Source organism: Henckelia pumila, chromosome 2 (assembly GCF_033568475.1).
Source record: "Henckelia pumila isolate YLH828 chromosome 2, ASM3356847v2, whole genome shotgun sequence".
NCBI lineage: Eukaryota > Viridiplantae > Streptophyta > Magnoliopsida > Lamiales > Gesneriaceae > Henckelia > Henckelia pumila.
This window is the reverse complement of record NC_133121.1, coordinates 13,764,451-13,783,154: the sequence shown is the minus strand read 5'-3', so window position 1 is coordinate 13,783,154 and position 18,704 is coordinate 13,764,451. Positions and strand designations below refer to the sequence as shown.

Here is an 18,704-nt window from a genome sequence, read left to right as displayed (position 1 = left end):
TTTTTCAAAAAATAAAAATAAAAAAATTCAAAATACCGGTTGAACCGGTTCTTGACCGATTCTGAGCGGTTTAACCATTAAAATGGTTTTTGGGATTGTTTCAGACCGGACCAGTGACTGGTTCCTAGTCGAACCGGCCGGTATGGTTCGGTTTTGAAAACACTGTTTATTATTTGATAAAAATCAATTAAACCATTTTCAATAGCTTACTTATCAATTTCACATTCTAATATTTTATAAATAGTTCGTATACTAAAATAAATTTCACTTTTTTTCAAAAAAAAAATAAAAAAATTATGGCAATTTTTAGGACAATTTTTTGGCCCAACAAATAATGGGCCGACCGGCCCACCCCGCCTAATAATTAGCAGACGAGTTGCCGATCGGTCTCCCACTCCTCTTTCAATCGAGAACGGAACATTCGCAAGTTTTGGGTTTTACTTCATTTTCTTTCAGGTATTTCGTGCGTGTAATGACTCTTTATTACTTTCTTATGATTTGTGATATTTCAAAACGACACTTTTATTGGTTTCTTGTGATATTATTATTTCCTTTCTTGGTGACTTTTTATGGCACTTTCTTAGTTTCGACGTACCGGCTGAGAGATCTTTAGGATCAAATACAATTCAGTATTAAAATTTACATCCCATCCATGTATTACCAACTTGTTTGTTTGTTTGTTCTAGGAAAAGCGAAACATTCGGCAGACATTTTGATAGAGTATAATAGCGTTGAGATCTTAGAAGTTTGTGGTTGTTACTTTCGAACCTGGAAAATTTCGTGTTTCCATAATTTAGTTTACTTTTACTTGAAATTAAGGATCTCGTTACTCTAAACCTCACATATGTCGAAATTTATCTTTTTATGTGGTATTACATAACAATTTAGACACCTCATTTTGACAGTTAAACCTACAAATTTTCAGATTAAAAAAATGTGTTCAAAATGTTTTCCGTGCTTGACGAGTCCCCTAATTTGAAACTTGCATAACTTTTTTTTACTACTCTAGAAAACAAATGAGGATAATGAATGCCGGCAGCCCCATTTATCTTTGAGTTAGCAATAATATAATCTACATGAAATTCAATGTCAATTCACTCATTGTAATATATATAGATTTTATATTTTAATGCAACTATATCTTGTTAGACATAGGATGTTAATTTGATGATTTTCTCTATTATTTGTAACTGCTTAATGGGATGTATCATTACCATTTATTATCTGGTTGACATTCAATCTCTATAAGGAATAATGAAGTCATATATATTTGTATGTTAGGCTTTGGGTGATTTACGAAATGGACAAGGAATGCATGCTCCTGCCTTCAAGGCTTGCTCCAGAGTACAAAGAAGGTAACACTTCCGTTAGTTCATTGTGCTGCATGTGTGGCCTACTTGTTAGCGGACAGATATCCACACAAAGAAAACACATGGATTGGATCTTCCAATCCAAATCTCAAGAACTGAAGCCTTCGCATTAGATATATTGGTCCATGCATCACCAGAATGACCACAGTTGGCTATGGTGGATGTCCATGCTGTCAACTCATTAGAAATGCTTTTCGCCATCCTCTGCATGCTCTTGAATCTCGGCTTGATGTCTTACATCATCGGTAACGTGACCAACTTGGTAGTCGAAGGCACGCAACCAAGTCGGTTAGAACCACAAAGAATATGCAGTCGCAGAAAAGCTTATGTGGATCAGTCACGATCAAATCGTTTCACCCACTCTGTATGTTTTGGTAATTGATACATCTGTCGTCTGTACATATTTTTTTTTGTTTTAGACATGCCTTTCAAAAAAATCTTCCGTACATCCCAATCATTAGAGTGATTCTAAAATTGTAAATAAGACGAGTGTTCGAGATTGTTGGTCCAGAGAATTAATGACTTTATGTTGATCTAGACTGTTTTTGCTCATTGTACGTCTTCTCATGAACGAGTGTTTGCGACTTGGTCGAGATCATCGGCTTGCTTTTTCATCTCATTTATGAACGATACACTGTTTTAGTAGTTTTGAGTAAGCTAGCTAACTATAGTTATTGACAGGTGAAACTTCTCCGGACAGGGCTTTCCATGTTGTGATGCTGAGAAGTCGATTTGCTGAGACGATCTCCAAAGCTAAACAACTCCTAGATCAGGTAAGACTTAATTCTTTACCCTTTGGCTGACTTGCTAATTGCTTTAGCCCGTTGTTGCTTAAGTTGGATATTTAATGCCATTTTATATTTGTAGGGTTTAAAAATCCACTGTGCAACCATTCAGAAAGAAAAGGAAAGAGACAATAAGAAGGTTGATGCGGAAATTAAAGCTATCACACGAAAAAGACGTCTTCAGAAAGAAAGAGAAGCCGCAAGAGAGAAGTTGAATAAGGTATTTTTTTTTAAATTTATTTCTTTCTTTCTTTCCTTCCTTCCTGTTTTTGTTTCTTAATATTAATATTCTTATACTAATATTCTTTATGTAGATGCAAAAAACCATTGATATCTATGAAAACTTGAAGACCATGAGAGATTTCGAGAAGATGATCGGTTGTTGAAAAGAAGCTACTTTTGGGATTAGCAGTGGACGTCAGCCGAAGACTATATCCAAAAGATGAAATCAAAGACAAAGAATAGATATTAGATATATGGTATACAATGTTAAAATTTTCATATTTGTAAAATACGAAAGTATTGTGAATCGATATTCTTTCTTTTCCGTGACGTTAAATTCTTTTTGATATTTGTGAAATACGAAAGACCACATTGTTTTATACTACTCTCTCAAATGAAGAATCTACATACAATATATGTATACCGACAAAAAAACCTTGTAACCTATGTCCCGGTCTATATTTCAAAGTATTTCATTCTCAGATGTATGCATGAGTCGGGTGATGATCAATTCTGGGATTTTCCCTCTGACGTAATTTTTTTGATATTTCTGTTTATCGGCGATAAGTTCCCCTTTATTTTTGGGTCATCATGCAGGTTATTACTAACTGCATCCTGCAAAAGATTCAAGGTACATACTTGTTGTGCAAACGGAATTCAGATATAAAAGGCATCCCCTATATCCGCGGGGGTCCTGCAACCTGTCCTGTGGCATGGCTTTAACTTCTTGATGTAATGTTTGCAGGATGTTCTACTATTACATCGAATCAAGAAACGACATCAAAACAGATCCGGTAGTTCTATGGCTAACAGCAGGACCAGGGTGCAGTGCTGTGATACCTTTATTCTACGAAAACGGCCCCTTTCACATAACAACCAACCATTGATTTCAACCTTTATCCTCAATTTCCCATTTCATGTCCATGTTATATAACACATATTCTTCCATTAAATGTAGGAGTCCATTTTTTTATACGTCCATCAGCCAATAGGGACCGATTTCAGCAATAGACACGATGAGGAGGGCGTTAGTAACGACTTAATACAGGTATTTTTCTGTGCCAAGATTCATTGTTTCGACAATTTGCTTTGATTACTCATCAGTTCTATGTGCCCAATAGTCTATTTGTGCATAAACGTAGGAATTCTTTAAGGTGCATCCTCATTCGACAGGTAACAAATTCATTTCAAATGGAGAATCTTATGCTGGGCATTATATTCCTAAGTTGGTCACCAAAATTCGTCCATGAAACAAAAACAAAGAGGGCATCCAAATTCATCTAAAGGTTTTTATGCACATATATCCTTTTGTAGTCCTGTCTGTTGTAGCCTTCAACTACGGGATCGACTTCTTTCTTCTCAGGGATAAGCCATCCAATGTGGCCAGAAATCCAGCACCACTCCTACCCTGATTATGCTTTAAACATGTCGTTGATCACACAAGCCGACCACGGTATATGTTGAATGCACCAGTTTCTGAATGTACTGCAAATGAAGCCAAGACTATATATGATCTTATTTACAATTGGTTCGGTAATGTTCTTGCATACAACTTCTGTACTTTCTTTGATTACCACCCATGGAATTGGAACGTTTTAACGGCGTTGTGCTTCCGGCAGGTCATTTGAGATGGACTGAAGCCACAGCATGGTCAGGACAAAAGCTGTTTAAATCATATACCATGGCTCCCTTTTTTTTGTACAATATCGCCTAGAGTTCGTGTTGAACAAGGGAACATGACCTTTTGTGATTCTTAGAATCCATAACGCTGGCCATTTCGTTGTCATGGATCAGCCATACTACACCTTAGATTTGACGAAAAATTGGATGAAGTGAAGAACAGAGAAGTAAGATTTCGAATAATATTAATGGGCGAATTTCTCGTTCAACATACAAGTAAACCATTGCATTTAGTTATAAAAAATCTAAACGAAGCGAAGAACTCATCATAACGAATTTCCAAGAACACTACAACGAGTCCACCAAGAATAATCTCCAATCCAGGCCAGTTCTTCCCGGTGCTGCAAGCGCCCGCGCTCTTCTGCGGAGCAGCAGCCGCCCCCGTCGGAGCAAACGATGGTGTTGGTGCTAAAGCAGCAGTGCCATTGCTTGTTTGCTTCCCATATTGGTAGAAAACTTGGGCATCTGGTGAATCAGGTGGTAACTTGAGGAGCTCTGCACCGTTAATATATATATATATATATATTTTAGAAACATAAAATCAATTTTAATCATAGAACTAAAAAAAATAAATGACTCGAAATATAGCTCTAACTGGAAATAACAACTTTAAAATTCATGCAATATAATTATAAAACGGCCTATATTTGATTTTAATATATGGTTTATTGGTAATTTAATATACGTGAAATCGTATTTTGACTCTCAACTTTTATTAATTAATTAATGCATAAATATATAAATATAGCATAGAAGTATAGAATGTATAATGATATGTGAAATAATATATTTGTGATGAGCATTGGAGGACATTACCAGGACATTTAGAAATATTGGCAGGAGCACTGCAAACCTGAGGAAGACCCAAAGCAAGCGCGACATTGATTTTAAGATCCAAAGCGGGGTCGTTTCGATCCCTAACAATCACACACAGGCACTTCTTGTTCGTCTTCAGCACTTGCTTGAGCCCGGTGCAACAATCCGGGGTCGGGGCCTTTGCGTTTCCCTGCACGTAAAGAAGACAGGGCGCCAATCCCAGCAACGGCTCCCTGCATTCTTCTCTGTCCTTGGCGTCGTCCGCGGCCGCTAGCCGAAGCAATATCAACATTAATGATACTAAGAAGATTGATGAAGGTTTCATGATGTTCATTTCTATGAAAAATAATGTTGTGTTTAGGAGTATGTAGTGGGATTTTATATATAGGGAATTTTAGTGGAAAAAAGGGTGGGGGGAGTGGGTGCATTGCAATGGTGTGCACAACTAACTTTCTTACCTCTTTCTTTTCCCTTTTTCTTCTTCTTTTTTAATGCTTAGAAAGGTTAAATTTATAGTATATGTGATCAGATGTATTTAATATTTCGTACATTAGAATTGTTGTATCGCCACTAAAATTCGAAAATTCTCAGACTTTATTGGCGCTATTCACAACACAAAAGCTCTCGTCTGAGAAGGACTCACGAATCAATATTACATTTTATAGCTAAATTATTAATTTTTATTGTAAATATGAGTTGGTTGATCGGTTTCACGACTATATAGAGCGTGAGACCATATCACATGAGACCTACTATATTCATAAGGCTAAAATTTCCTCCAATTTGGTATTGTTCAAGTGTGATTTTATTCTAACTATATAAGCCAAAATCACAAAGAGGCATATTACTTCTCTAAAAAAATTTAACATGTATTTTGTCATTTTACAATTTTGATTCAATTGTGTTATTAAACATCAGTTTTAGTTCCTTATGTTTGATAAGTTTGAAATTTCAGTGCCCTTTTTTTTTATTGTGGTTTTGATTTGATGCCGACGTAAACATTGCCACGAGCTAATTGCATACATTACCCCCGTGAAACACAAGATTGCTGAACCCCCAATAACTGTTAACTCCTCGTGTTTCTAAAAAAAAAAAATCCTCGTGTTTTCAAATTTTGAGCTCAAACACATCTGAAAACACGTACTGACAAGTGGTGAATGCTCAATTTTTGAAAACATTAAGATGTATATGGTCAAGATTTGAAAACATGAAGTTAATAAATCATTCTTTTTTCATAATAGATTTTTAGTAATATCGAGATTTCACCAGGGTGGTGATGCATTTAACCCCACAATGCCACTACAATTATAAGAAAAATGACTAAACTTGCCAAACATTAAAAGATACAATATTAAATTAAAATTTGACAATATAAACGATCTAAATCGTAAAAAGAATACTATCAAACATTCAAAGTTGCTGTTTTTCCTTATAATTTTGTTTTTTTTAACGGATTTGGGATATTAACTATCTACACAAGTGAGACTCAAGACTCAAGACCTCTGGAGCCGGCCCCACCCTTTACCATTGGACCAAGGTGATTTCTCCTTATAGATATGGTCGGTGCAGATGTGCGACCTCTTTTACAACTTTACGCACGCCTTTCGTTTTTTGTACCAAATTTGATTAACATTTTTTTAAAAAAAAAAAATTGAAGTAAAGGAATCTCAAATGTTTATGTGTGAAACCATGGGCACGTATTCTCAAAAAAAAAAAAAAAAAAACATGGGCACGTGAAAGGAGTAGTAGGTGAATTATCAATATGGGCCAGTGTTGGAAATTAAGCCATCACTTATGTATACTATAATTATTACCAGAAGATTTGTATCATTCCATTCGCAGCCTATAGGAACATTTAAGCGTAAATTAGTGAAGATAATTCGCATTTATTATAAGTACATAACCATGTAATTCATTTATTCTTTAAAAGTGTTATTTTACGAGAGAAACAAAAAGAAAGAAAGAACGAAGACGAAAACGAAGGAAAAAAGGATTTGGGAGGTTTCAAATTAAATATTATCATTATTAAAAGCAAATTAAATATTATTATTATTATCAAATTAAGATTTTTGGAAATTTTAATTATTATGTGAGAAATTTTCAGAAGAAATGTCAGCCTCCGACCAATAAATATATATATATATATATATATATATATATATATATATATATATATATTTCTAAAAATCATTAAATAAAAATAAAGAAATATTCCAATAACAAGCAACTAAAAGGGATCCCACGTACTCGACATCAAGTCTAAAGAAAGTTGTATACATATATATATATATATATATAGTGGACTCACCAAACGCACTTGAAGGCTGGTGGGGATAATATTATCATGATTTCAATTACACAAACTCTAGATATATCTCCCTAATTGTACACATCTCAAACTTAGGTGGCATCACATAAGTAGCTAGGTGACATCGCATCACAAGGTTTGCAATTTTTTATTTTTATTTTTATTTTTTGTTTTAAAGAAAAACACCACCTCATGACCAGGACGAGGGATTCGACATGCCCCTAATATGGTATATAAATCTAAACGAGGAGGGGGACTAATATACCAAACACCCTTTGAATTGCACATGGGTTGAGTCTATGCAATATTATATATCGGAAGAAGATGGAATAATTAGAAATTAATGTGTGGATTTAAAACCTAGCTAGTTGATAATATGAGATTGTTATTTAGCAATATTAAAATAAAAAATATTTGTTGATGGATTTTTTTATGTAATTAATTAAAACACTATTAAATTAAATAACACAAACAAATTTAGTTTTTTTTACATAGTAAAAATTATTTTGATACATAATCACTGATAAACTGTCGAATTGGTATATGTATTATTGTAAATGACTTAATTGGTACACGATATAACTAAAACATAAAATTTACCCTTTACGTTAAGAGTTTTTAAATCCAATTATTGTTATATAATTCAAGTAAGAACACATTTTATTTTTCAAGGTTATTTTTATTGGTTAACATTTATTTAAGAATTATAATATTATAAATAACATGATACTCTTTGTGTATTAATATTACAATGATTAATTAATACATTTATATTAATTTACTAAATCATAGACTCACATGATAGAATAAGAAAAAAATAATTTTTTTGGTCCACTAACTTATCAAATTTTAGTATTGATCGATGCATTTTAATTTAAGTACATTTTTTGTACAACTGCGATGTCATATCGGACACAACGACAATTTTTATTTCCACATCAGTATTTGCTGGTGTCAGACTATAATTTTTTTAAAAAAATTCAAAGTTACTACACCAAAACCAAATTTTATACATACTAATACTCAATTGCATGTGTTGCATTTATCCGTTTGTGTATCGGTTAATTATAATTCAGTCCCCAAACCTAAACAAAAATTAATGATCAGTCCCTGTCAGAAAAAAACTTTGTTTAAACTCCCTGAGCCCACATGTTTTGTTTCGGATAAAATTCGGTACAAAACATAAAAAATATGGTACAAATACATGATATTTGAGTATCAAATGTGTTAGATCTAGTATAAATATATGATTTTCGAGTACTAAAAAATATTGATATTAATAACACATTTATCTTATTTGGATGAAAATTGATACAAAACATTAAAAATATGGTACGCATATGTGATTTTTGAGTACCCAATGTGTTAGATCTGGTACAAATATATGATTTTTGAGTACTCAAACACATGTTGCAAGTTCACGTTAATAAATATGTTTAGATTTTATACTCAAAATTGTATTTTTTGTACTCGATCTTGAACAATTAGTGCTCAAATATCTTGTATTTGTACCATATTTTCAATGTTTTGTACTTAATTTTATTCGAGTAAAATAATGTGGGCCCAGGGAGTGCAAACAAATTTTTTCTGACAAGGGACTGATTCTTAATTTGCTTTTGGATTTAGGGACTGAAAATCAATTCACCCTTTGTGTATAGGAGTTGCACGCGTGCTTGCAAAATCAATTTTTTTAAAATAAAAAATTGTAAAAAATAAAAATAAATGAAATTAAAAAAAAACAAACTAACTAACCAAAAAGTCGGTTTACCACCCACACTTTCAAAAAAGTTAGTGAATCAAAAAATTTATTTGTCCTTAAAAATATTTATAAATGTATAATAAAATGATATCATTTCTTTATCTATATTATAATATTATAATTACTTATTAATAGAATTCTAACTCAATAAATAAATCATATACAAAGCTAAATTGTATGTTAATATATTGATAAAAACATAATAAAATAATGGTCGGTGATGTTTGAGCCTTTGAGGTTCTAGTTTCAATGTCACGCGGCGTTTGGTGCAACACTGTTCAGTAAAGTTTATATTAAAACAGTTCGTGATAAATGCAGACAATTTATGAAAATGACAATTTTATTTCTTTGTGATTTTGATTTATCTAAATATCAAATTCTAAGCTTGCTCCGGACCACCCCACCTAGAAGGCTAGAATTTGCCACTGAACACGAACTTAAAATACAAAATCATAAATTGATTGAATTAATGCGCATTTATTTGCATTAATTAGCTAGCCGAAAATTTTGCTAACACTTTGAATCAGCTAATGCTCAAGGAAATGGACAACATCTGATATGACGACCTCTCCTTTGCTAAATGCTCGCCCACTCTCTCTGCGTACCTTTGGAAGATATCGTCACAATCGATCGACTTCCCGAAGTGGCTAACGAGCATCGGCTCCATGAAAGCGCGAATACAATCGGCTACTAGCTTCCCGCTTCTGTTTTTATCGAATGGTAATTCGTCAGCATATTTATTTGCATCCCAACGAACTAGGAAGGCGACGATTTTGTCGATTTTGAAGGACCCTTGATGGTCGATTATGGACTCGACTTCCTGTTGGCAGGGCATGTAGATAGGCACGTTGAATGAATACAAGTCATCTTTCTCCAGAACTCCCTATAACATGCATTATCAGTTTGATGAAGTACTTAATGACAAATATTACCAAATCAATTGTCATTAGTACCATATTTCAGTTTGGTGTTTGTCATTTTGCGATTTCAGTTCTCTAAGTTTTAATATTTCAGTTTTAGTCCTGCATATTCCGATTTTTGGTATTGTACTCAGCTTCATATCAGCACTACATTGGTACCATATCAGCGTCACGTAGAAAAAAAAACTAAAATTGCAAAAAAACGAAAGATAACAGACTAAAACTGAAATATGAAAATATAACGGACTGAAAACGTAAATTGATAAACATACGTGACAAAAAAAAAAAACGATTTTCTCATATTTAAATTGTAATAAATTAAATATATGTAGTACGTACGCACCTGAGCAACCATTTGAAGAAGCGTTTGTGAAAGCATGGTGAACTGGCCAGATTCATCTTTGGAAGAAAAGTCTTGAAATTTTCTTCCTATAAATGTCAACACAATGCTCCCACCATCCACCATTTCCTCACCTCTCATGCTCAAAAATGCCATCAAATCTCTTTTGTATTGCTGCGCATACGCGTCGACTACCTCGTGTTAAAATGCAAGAAGGAGCAGAGGAATCGTTTGGAAACTCGTGATGGTAAACTCCATTTGTTTAGTTTCTGAAACCCTCTAGAACAATAAAATTTTTTATTAATTACAAAAATAACTAAACTACTCTATTTATGTGTATAAAAGTCAACAACCAAAAACACGCTTTTGACTATTTACAAAGACATATTTGACACTCCCCCTCAAGCTTGGAATAGGTTAACCAGACCAAGCTTGGATGACAAATACTGAAACTGGCGTTTCCCCAATGCTTTGGTAAACAAATCTGCCGGTTGTTGTTCTGTTGCAACGTGAGATGTCTTGATAACTTTATCCCGTATTTTCTCTCGTACCAAATGACAATCTATTTCAATGTGCTTGGTTCTTTCATGGTATAATGGGTTAGCTGCAATGTGAAGTGCCGCTGTATTATCACAATACAAAGTTACTGGCTGCGTTTGATGAACTCCCATGTTTTTCAACAACCCGATAATCCAGATTACTTCACAAGTTGTGTTTGCCATTGCTCTATATTCCGCTTCTGCAGAAGATCTGGATACCGTGATTTGTTTTTTTGTTTTCCATGATATTAGAGAGTCGCCCAGCTTTATACAATAGCCAGTCACTGACTTCCTACTCATAGGACATGTTCCCCAATCAGAATCGCAGAATGCATTCAATATCAATGAGCTCTTGGAAGACAGCAATATTCCTTGCCCTGGTGCAGCCTTTAGATATCTTAATACTTTTGTTGCAGCTTCCATATGTGACAACTTTGGACTTTGCATAAATTGACTTAACGTTTGCACTGTGAAACATATGTCTGGTCTTGTTATTGTTAGGTAAATAAGCCTCCCAATCAATCTACGATAGCTACCTGGATCATCAAGTAATGGATCATTTGCACTATCTTGCCCCACACTTTCATCATACTCCTTTGTTGTCAATCTCACATTTTGTTCCATTGGAGTGTCGCTAATCTTAGCACCTGACAACCCCATATCAGATATGAGCTCTAGAGCATATTTCCTTTGATTCAAGCAGATTCCATCTTTAGATCGTGCCACCTTAATGCCAAGAAAAAATTTAAGTTCTCCTAAATCCTTGATTTTGATTGTCATGCGTAAGAACTCTTTTAGATTTACAATGGAAGCCTCATGATTCCCTGTAATGACGATGTCATCAACGTACACCAACAATATAGTAATTTGACCCTGCATTTTCTTCACAAATAATGAGTGATCATGTGTTGATTGATCAAAACCAGCTTGCCTCATAATTTGGGCAAATTTGATATTCCATTGTCTCGATGCTTGTTTGAGCCCATATAATGATTTCTTTAATCGACATACTTTGATCTCCCCCTTACTTCGAAGTCCATTACTCACAGCCCCCCTTTGACTTCGAAGGCCTTGAGGCAAGCTCATGTAAATTTCTTCATCAAGATCACCTTGAAGGAAAGCGTTAGTAACATCCATTTGATATAATGGCCAACGAAAAATGGCAGCAACACTTAATAAACATCGAACTGTAGTGATTTTTGCAACCGGTGAGAATGTGTCATGATAGTCAACCCCATGAAGTTGAGTATAGCCTTTAGCAACAAGGCGGGCTTTGAAACGATCTAAACTGCCATCAGCATGAAATTTAATCTTGTACACCCATTTGTTACCAATAGGTACCTTGCCCGATGGTAAGTCCACAATATCCCATGTATTGTTAGCATCCAATGCGGCGAGTTCCAGGTCCATTGCTGTACACCAGCGGGGATCTTTCACTGCCTCGTAGTAACTAATAGGTTCACGAATGGCAGAAATGGAGGAGAGGAAAGCTTGATAGGGAGGGGAAAGATTGGCATAATTGAGATAGTTAGAAATGGAATGTAAAGAAGAGGATGGAGCAAGAGAACAAATATAATCTTTTGTCCAAATGGGTGGTCGAGAAGTTCGAGAAGAACGGCGAGCTAGAGGCTCAGTAAAAGGGTAGGAGAAGTACTTTGAATAGAAGCTGCAGGGGCAGGAGGAGGACAGGGCTGAGGAGAAAATTCATAAGGAGAGGTGATAGGTAATTGATGAAACATTGGTGAAGGAGAAATGGTATTAGAAAAAGGAAATTCTTGTTCATAAAATTGAACGTCCCTGGAAATAAAAATTTTATGAGTGTCCAAGGCCTGAACTTTATAGCCTTTTTGGAAAGATGCATAGCCAAGAAAGACACATGCCGTAGATCGAGGGGAAAATTTATCTCCTCTAGGCAAGACTGTGGCATAACAAAGGCAACCTAAGACCCGCAAATGGGAATAAGGTGGGGCTTGATGAAATAAGGCTTCATGTGGTGTGTTATTGGATAAAAGAGGAGTAGGGGTGCGATTGATAAGGTACACAGCCGTCAATACGCAGTCACCCCAATATTTAAGGGGAAGAGAGGCTTGAAAGCGTAAAGAACGAGCAATATCAAGGATATGACGGTGTTTACGTTCAACAAGGCCATTTTGTTGAGGTGTGTACGGACAAGAGCTTTGGTGAATGATACCTAAGGAGGTAAACAAGGTAGTGCATGCTTGCTGAAAAAACTCAGTGGCATTATCAGTACGGATGGTTTTAACACCAGCTGAAAATTGGGTTTTAACTAAGAGAAGGAAGCTTCGAATCATGGGAAGGACATCAAGTTTAGAATGAAGTAAATAAACCCAAGTTGCTCGTGTAAAATCATCCACAATTGTCAAAAAATATCTTTCGCCATTATATGTTGGTGTATTGAAAGGACCCCAAACGTCCATGTGCAATAATTGAAAGGCAACTGTAGAATATGTTGTTTTTTTTGAGGGAAAACATACACGAGTTTGCTTAGAAATATGACAAATAGGACAATGTAACTTGTCAAGTTTAGACTTGAAAAAAGGTAACATACGCATTCTAGATAAAGAAGCATGACCGAGGCGTTTGTGCCACAAAAAATTATCAGAAACATCAACTGTTTTATGGGAATTAACAGCAGAAAACAAAGTTTTGCAAGGATGTAGCTGAAGAGGAACACGCTGACGCGAAGTTGATTGAAGAGTGGAAGGATCTAGGTGATATAATCCATGGCGTGCCCTACCAATCCCCATTATCTTCCCATTTGTACGGTCCTGAAATAGGCAAAATTGTGGATAGAAAATGACAAAGTAATTGTATTCTTTGGTTAACTTGGAAACGGATAAAAGATTATAATGAAAATCAGGGACAAAAAGGACGTTAGACAGAGTAATGTCTTTGGTAAGATGGACAATGCCAATATGTGTGATCCTAGTGGTGTTACCATTCGGCAAGTAAATAGAACCATTGGTGGCCACAGAGGAACGGAAATCATGCAGCTGAATTTGCTTGCCAGCCATATGATCATTGGCTCCAGTATCAATTATCCATGAGGGAGCAGAGGAAGTAGAAGGGGAAATATCAATACCTGCCATATTGGCTGAGGATTCGGCTGGTTCAGTAATGGATGGTTCCTGAGCAAGAAGCTTCAAGATGGCTGCATATTGTTCAGGAGTGAACATACTAGATGTTGTAGGATATGACTGTGACAAAGCGTCAGCATCAACCTGAGTCATAATAGCATTAGCTTGTCCTGACGGTTTTGGGCGATCATGCCAATCCTTGGTAGATTTTGGCCCATGATTTTTCCCGGGGCCTTTGTATAGTCGATGCCCAGGTGGGTAACCAATCAGTTTGAAGCAATTTTCTCTGGTGTGACCAGGCCAGTTACAGTGTTCACAGCGAGGAGAAGGGGGCCTCTTATGGTGAGAGGAATAGAAGGCTGTAGAATCCATGAGAGGTGTTACCGAAGTGGAGATGTTCCTATGTGATTCCTCCTGAGATATAATCGCAAAGGCCTGGCCAACGGAGGGCAATGGACTCGTCATAAGAATATGACTGCGGACATGTGCATAACTATCGTTAAGGCCCATAAGGAACTGAAGAAGCTTATGCTTGCTGATCATGTGCGAGATATTTTTTAGAAGATTCACATGTGCAGGAAGGGAGAGTGACTAAAGATGAATATTCATCCCATAGCTGCCGAAGACGAGAGTAGTAAACAGAAACCGTATTGCTACCTTGTGTATGGCGTCCAATATCACGATGAAGCGTAAAGATTCGAGATCCATCGATCTTATCAAACCGTTCACGAAGATCTTCCCAGACGAGATTAGCATCAGAGGAGTAAACAATGCTACTAAAAATTTCTTTCGAAACACTGTTCATGATCCATGAAAGAGCAATCGCATTGCATCTTTCCCATTGTAGCACATTTGGAGCAGTGGAATCTGGTCTAGTGCAGCTACCATCAATAAAAGCAACCTTATTCTTAGCTCGTAAGGCAATTAACATGGCACGACTCCAGATCCCATAGTTCTCTGTCCCAAGCAGCTGTTCACTGATCAAGGTGAGTCCCGGCGTATCAGAAGGATTAATGTAAAGCGGATCAGAAACATCAATAGTAGAAGTAGCCATATTCAGAGACACAACCCAGAAAAAAAAAGTGAACCAATCGATTGATCAACTATGAGCAATCAAAAAAAAAAAAAAAAAAAAGAAGGAAGGATCAAAGCCCTCTCTGATACCATGTTAAAATGCAAGAAGGAGCAGAGGAATCGTTTGGAAACTCGTGATGGTAAACTCCATTTGTTTAGTTTCTGAAACCCTCTAGAACAATAAAATTTTTTATTAATTACAAAAATAACTAAACTACTCTATTTATGTGTATAAAAGTCAACAACCATAAACACGCTTTTGACTATTTACAAAGACATATTTGACACCTCGGGAGGACTCGCGATCGAAATGTACATATTTTCTTTGTTCTCGCTCTCCAGTCCTCGTGGAACCTGATCAATATATTTTTGTTTACTCAATATGATCAAATATAAGACTTGTGCATAGTTAAATATTAATATATATACATATATATACATATATATATATATTAGTATAGATTTGTATGAATGAGAATGAGACCTGAGACAACCAGTGAAGACTGCAAGAAGAATATGCAAAGTGGAGACTCTTTGTTGGAAATAACCTAGTATAGAAAGACCCCGGCAAGCCGTATATGAAACACCCCGATCTAATTGATCCACAAACAAGTCGTTTTTCCTCGTTGAAATCTTCCACCGGCTTGAATAAACTATTGAAGTCGTTATCGGGAAGATCATTCAGGAAAAACCGAACTTCTAGCGGTTTACAGCACGAACAGTCGCCTGTTTTACGCAAATCATGTATAGTATCCATCACATGAGACACGACTCTAAGCGCATTAGGCCCTGATGCGCACCCCAAGTCGACTATATTCATGCAACTACCGGAGAATCCATGATTCTCCAACATATTTCTCAGGGTTTCATCCACAAGATCCCATGTTTTTGATATCACAACATTCTGCAACATTAATGAGATCACGTATACATAAAGTGGGATCGGAGTACATTTTAAGGACAACATTGTTTTTTTGTCCTGTATGTTTATCACTTTGCAATTTCGGTTCTTTATGTTTTCAGATTTTAGTTTCATTAATTCTGCTATCTATTTTTTTTGGACAATTTCAGTCTTTTTTCCGATGTGACGTTGATGTGGCACCAATGCAGTGCTAATGTGGAGTTGAACGTACGTATAGTACCACGTAAGAATTTTTGAAGAAAAATGATTAAAATTGTAAAAAATCAGAACATACAAGACTAAAATTGAAATCTGAAAACATAGAGAATCGAAATTACAAAGTGACAAAAATACAGTATGAGAATTATAATTTCCCCTATTTTAAGCTATCTTATGCATATTCCATAAAATACCATCGGCCACTTAATTCCATCATATATATAGATTTCTTGCATGTATATATATATATATTTAATCCTAAAAAAAATATTTTGTTATTACCTGCGTGAAGAGTAGGAAAAAAAAATATAGAGGATGAACCTGAAAGCTCGAGTTGTTCGCATAGCTAGTTTTACCATTTCCAGTGTTCATATGAAGAATTTTCTTCAACCCCATTTTTACTAGTGTAGATTCTTGAAATGAAATTGTGAAAATCATGCTTGTATTGTACGTAATATATATGTGTGTATATATACACCTGTATATGTGTAATAATATTAATATTATACATATTGCAATAAATAGACAGTTGAACAATTAATGGTATTGGGCACCATAATGTTTGGCTAGTAACCGATAGGATTCGACGTGGGATGCATGGGAAATTACATGACATTCAGAGTATCTTATGATTTCCCTCCTTGTTACATGCCCACCATATATACTAGCACCCGGACATACGTGTTGTGCCTTTTATTGTCAATTTTTTTAACTAAAAATAAATATAAAAAATAATAATAATAAATAGTGAAATAAAAAAATAGAATTTTTGTAAATAAATATTCATAAAAGGCAAAAAAATATAATAAAAATGACATTTTCGTAATTACATAACTATTCAAGGATAAAATCATGAGGGAGGTCATACCAAGATACCACTAAGATGCTCTTGTTTTATATATAATTTATAAATGTATAAATATAAATATATATATATATATATATATATATATATATATATATATATATATTTATATGATTAGCTGACACCCGAGCTGCTAACATTTTTTTTAAAAAAAAAAGGTTGCAACATTTTATTTTTTTAATTTTTTTTTAAAAACAAGTTGGGGTGTCAATAGAGTTAGCGTCCTACTTGCAATCTTTTATTTGTTAAAAAGCTTTTATTTTTTTGAGATGTTCATGTGAATCTGAAAAAAAAAAACTTTAAAAATAAAATCAAACATTGTAACTTGGACGTCAACTCCGTTGATGATTCTCATGTACCCTAAGATGCAAAAGAACAAATTTACCCTCTCCTTTCTCGGCCCTAGCGTATTTCCCCCAATTTTTCATAAAAAAAGGCCCAAACTTAATGTTTAAAAAAATTAAAAATATGACATGGGCGCCAGCTAGGTTGGATCACCGCACACTAGAGTATGGGGTAACATTTTTGTGTTTTTGTGTGTGTATATATATTACTTAAAAAAACAGAGAAAAAGAAGATAAGATCAGGAGAGATTGATACATCTTGCAATTAAGAGAGGGTTGAATAAATGTGTATTGTCCACCATATAATAATAATAATAATAAATCCATAAATGTGTGATGGCAAGAGACAGAGCGTAGATGGAGGCCGATTGGTAGGAAAGTTATATACTACACCTGATCTTCATCCAGTCTAGCATCTATCGTTCATTGAGAATTAACTTCCCCACAATTTTTTTTCTTGATGGATTACTGTAGTCTACTGGAGGGCAGAGTGTAGTTGGGTGGTAGCCACCTATCCCCTAATTTGTTTTTTTTAAAAAATAATTTCATTCACAAAAAATTTATGTAAAAGTAAAATAAAATACAAAAAAAATATTTTTTATTTTCTCATTTTTTTTATACGTTGCAAATACTCTAATTCATGTGTTTTTGCCACTTATCACTCTCTCAAAGACATCGATTATGTATATTCTACTGCTTGCCAATTTTACTCCATATGCATCGAATGAGTTATCATTATGCACCGTATGGATTTATTTATTTATTTTTTAAAAAAATCTGATATAATTTGGCACATGACAATTATCGGCATTTAGTCAACGAACAATACCTATAATTATTAATTGTATTTTTTTAGCATAATTAATTGTATTAAATGAGTTGTTATTACTTATTACGCTATTGATCAAGTTTGCAAAATTTTCTCACTGTGCTATCAGAATCGGTTATTGAAATCCTACGGTAAAGATAGTATATACTAAATTATGAATTTGATGATTCATATCTCTACACATGTTTATAATAATGTTATATTGTTTATATATGACAAATTATGAGTTTTTAGATATATCTATATAGGGTTAAAAGAAGGGCAACTTGTAGATAACTCCCTAAATCAAATATAACTTTCAATTTACTCCCTATATTTGTCTTTCCGAAAATGCCCTTGTCGTTATTTTAATCATTATTATTTCTTGAATTATCAAATGTGGAATCGGATTCAAAATCTGATTCACTTGATTCATCAAGATAATAAATATTTTCATCATCGGATGAAAATTCAATTGTTTCTACGGGATAGAATCCAATAGTATATATTTCTTCAAGAAGTTTAATTTTATTTTTCTTTTCGTTTCGTTTTGGACATTCATTCGCATAATGTCATTCTTCGTTGCACAACCAACATGTGCAATTCTTTCCTTTACCCATTGGGCAAAGTGGTTTTTTGTTATCAAACTTTTTATA

At 34.5% G+C, this 18,704-nt stretch overlaps 4 protein-coding genes across 4 annotated transcripts; 1 reads left to right on the top strand and 3 right to left on the bottom strand.

Moving 5' to 3' along the window:
* The first annotated feature begins 413 nt into the window (after window positions 1-413).
* On the top strand, window positions 414-2,700 carry LOC140885534 (transcription factor GTE10-like). The gene is made up of 5 exons (XM_073292518.1): window positions 414-456; window positions 1,282-1,355; window positions 2,052-2,143; window positions 2,238-2,375; window positions 2,470-2,700. Exons 2-5 carry the CDS (start codon window positions 1,301-1,303, stop codon window positions 2,539-2,541), a joined length of 357 nt encoding a protein of 118 aa, XP_073148619.1. The 5' UTR covers window positions 414-456; window positions 1,282-1,300; the 3' UTR covers window positions 2,542-2,700.
* Window positions 2,701-4,213: 1,513 nt separating this feature from the next.
* LOC140883853 (non-specific lipid transfer protein GPI-anchored 14-like) lies at window positions 4,214-5,207 on the bottom strand. The gene is made up of 2 exons (XM_073290450.1): window positions 4,874-5,207; window positions 4,214-4,552 (listed from the first exon to the last, which is right to left on the bottom strand). The coding sequence occupies exons 1-2, from the start codon at window positions 5,205-5,207 to the stop codon at window positions 4,263-4,265; spliced, it is 624 nt and encodes a 207-aa protein (XP_073146551.1). The 3' UTR covers window positions 4,214-4,262.
* A 4,127-nt stretch (window positions 5,208-9,334) lies between these two features.
* LOC140877248 (benzoate carboxyl methyltransferase-like) lies at window positions 9,335-16,427 on the bottom strand. The gene is made up of 5 exons (XM_073280781.1): window positions 16,353-16,427; window positions 15,396-15,815; window positions 15,200-15,265; window positions 10,204-10,395; window positions 9,335-9,823 (listed from the first exon to the last, which is right to left on the bottom strand). Exons 1-5 carry the CDS (start codon window positions 16,425-16,427, stop codon window positions 9,464-9,466), a joined length of 1,113 nt encoding a protein of 370 aa, XP_073136882.1. The 3' UTR covers window positions 9,335-9,463.
* On the bottom strand, window positions 13,461-15,115 carry LOC140880853 (uncharacterized). The gene is made up of 2 exons (XM_073285684.1): window positions 13,843-15,115; window positions 13,461-13,528 (listed from the first exon to the last, which is right to left on the bottom strand). The coding sequence occupies exons 1-2, from the start codon at window positions 14,378-14,380 to the stop codon at window positions 13,494-13,496; spliced, it is 573 nt and encodes a 190-aa protein (XP_073141785.1). The 5' UTR covers window positions 14,381-15,115; the 3' UTR covers window positions 13,461-13,493.
* Window positions 16,428-18,704: the final 2,277 nt, after the last annotated feature.

Excerpts from the sequence above, each read along its gene's own strand:
- LOC140880853 (XM_073285684.1), bottom strand. The coding sequence starts at position 14,380 with ATGATCAGCAAGCATAAGCTTCTTCAGTTCCTTATGGGCCTTAACGAT. Across the intron at positions 13,529-13,842 it reads ATCCTCAGCCAATATGGCAG|GACCGTACAAATGGGAAGAT; the intron begins GTATTGATATTT and ends TGCCTATTTCAG.
- LOC140883853 (XM_073290450.1), bottom strand. The coding sequence starts at position 5,207 with ATGAACATCATGAAACCTTCATCAATCTTCTTAGTATCATTAATGTTG. Across the intron at positions 4,553-4,873 it reads CAATATTTCTAAATGTCCTG|AGCTCCTCAAGTTACCACCT; the intron begins GTAATGTCCTCC and ends TTAACGGTGCAG.
- LOC140885534 (XM_073292518.1), top strand. The coding sequence starts at position 1,301 with ATGGACAAGGAATGCATGCTCCTGCCTTCAAGGCTTGCTCCAGAGTAC. Across the intron at positions 2,144-2,237 it reads CTAAACAACTCCTAGATCAG|GGTTTAAAAATCCACTGTGC; the intron begins GTAAGACTTAAT and ends TTATATTTGTAG. Across the intron at positions 2,376-2,469 it reads CAAGAGAGAAGTTGAATAAG|ATGCAAAAAACCATTGATAT; the intron begins GTATTTTTTTTT and ends TTCTTTATGTAG.
- LOC140877248 (XM_073280781.1), bottom strand. The coding sequence starts at position 16,427 with ATGGGGTTGAAGAAAATTCTTCATATGAACACTGGAAATGGTAAAACT. Across the intron at positions 15,816-16,352 it reads CGAACAACTCGAGCTTTCAG|AATGTTGTGATATCAAAAAC; the intron begins GTTCATCCTCTA and ends TTAATGTTGCAG. Across the intron at positions 10,396-15,199 it reads CGATCGCGAGTCCTCCCGAG|GTAGTCGACGCGTATGCGCA; the intron begins GTGTCAAATATG and ends TTTTAACACGAG.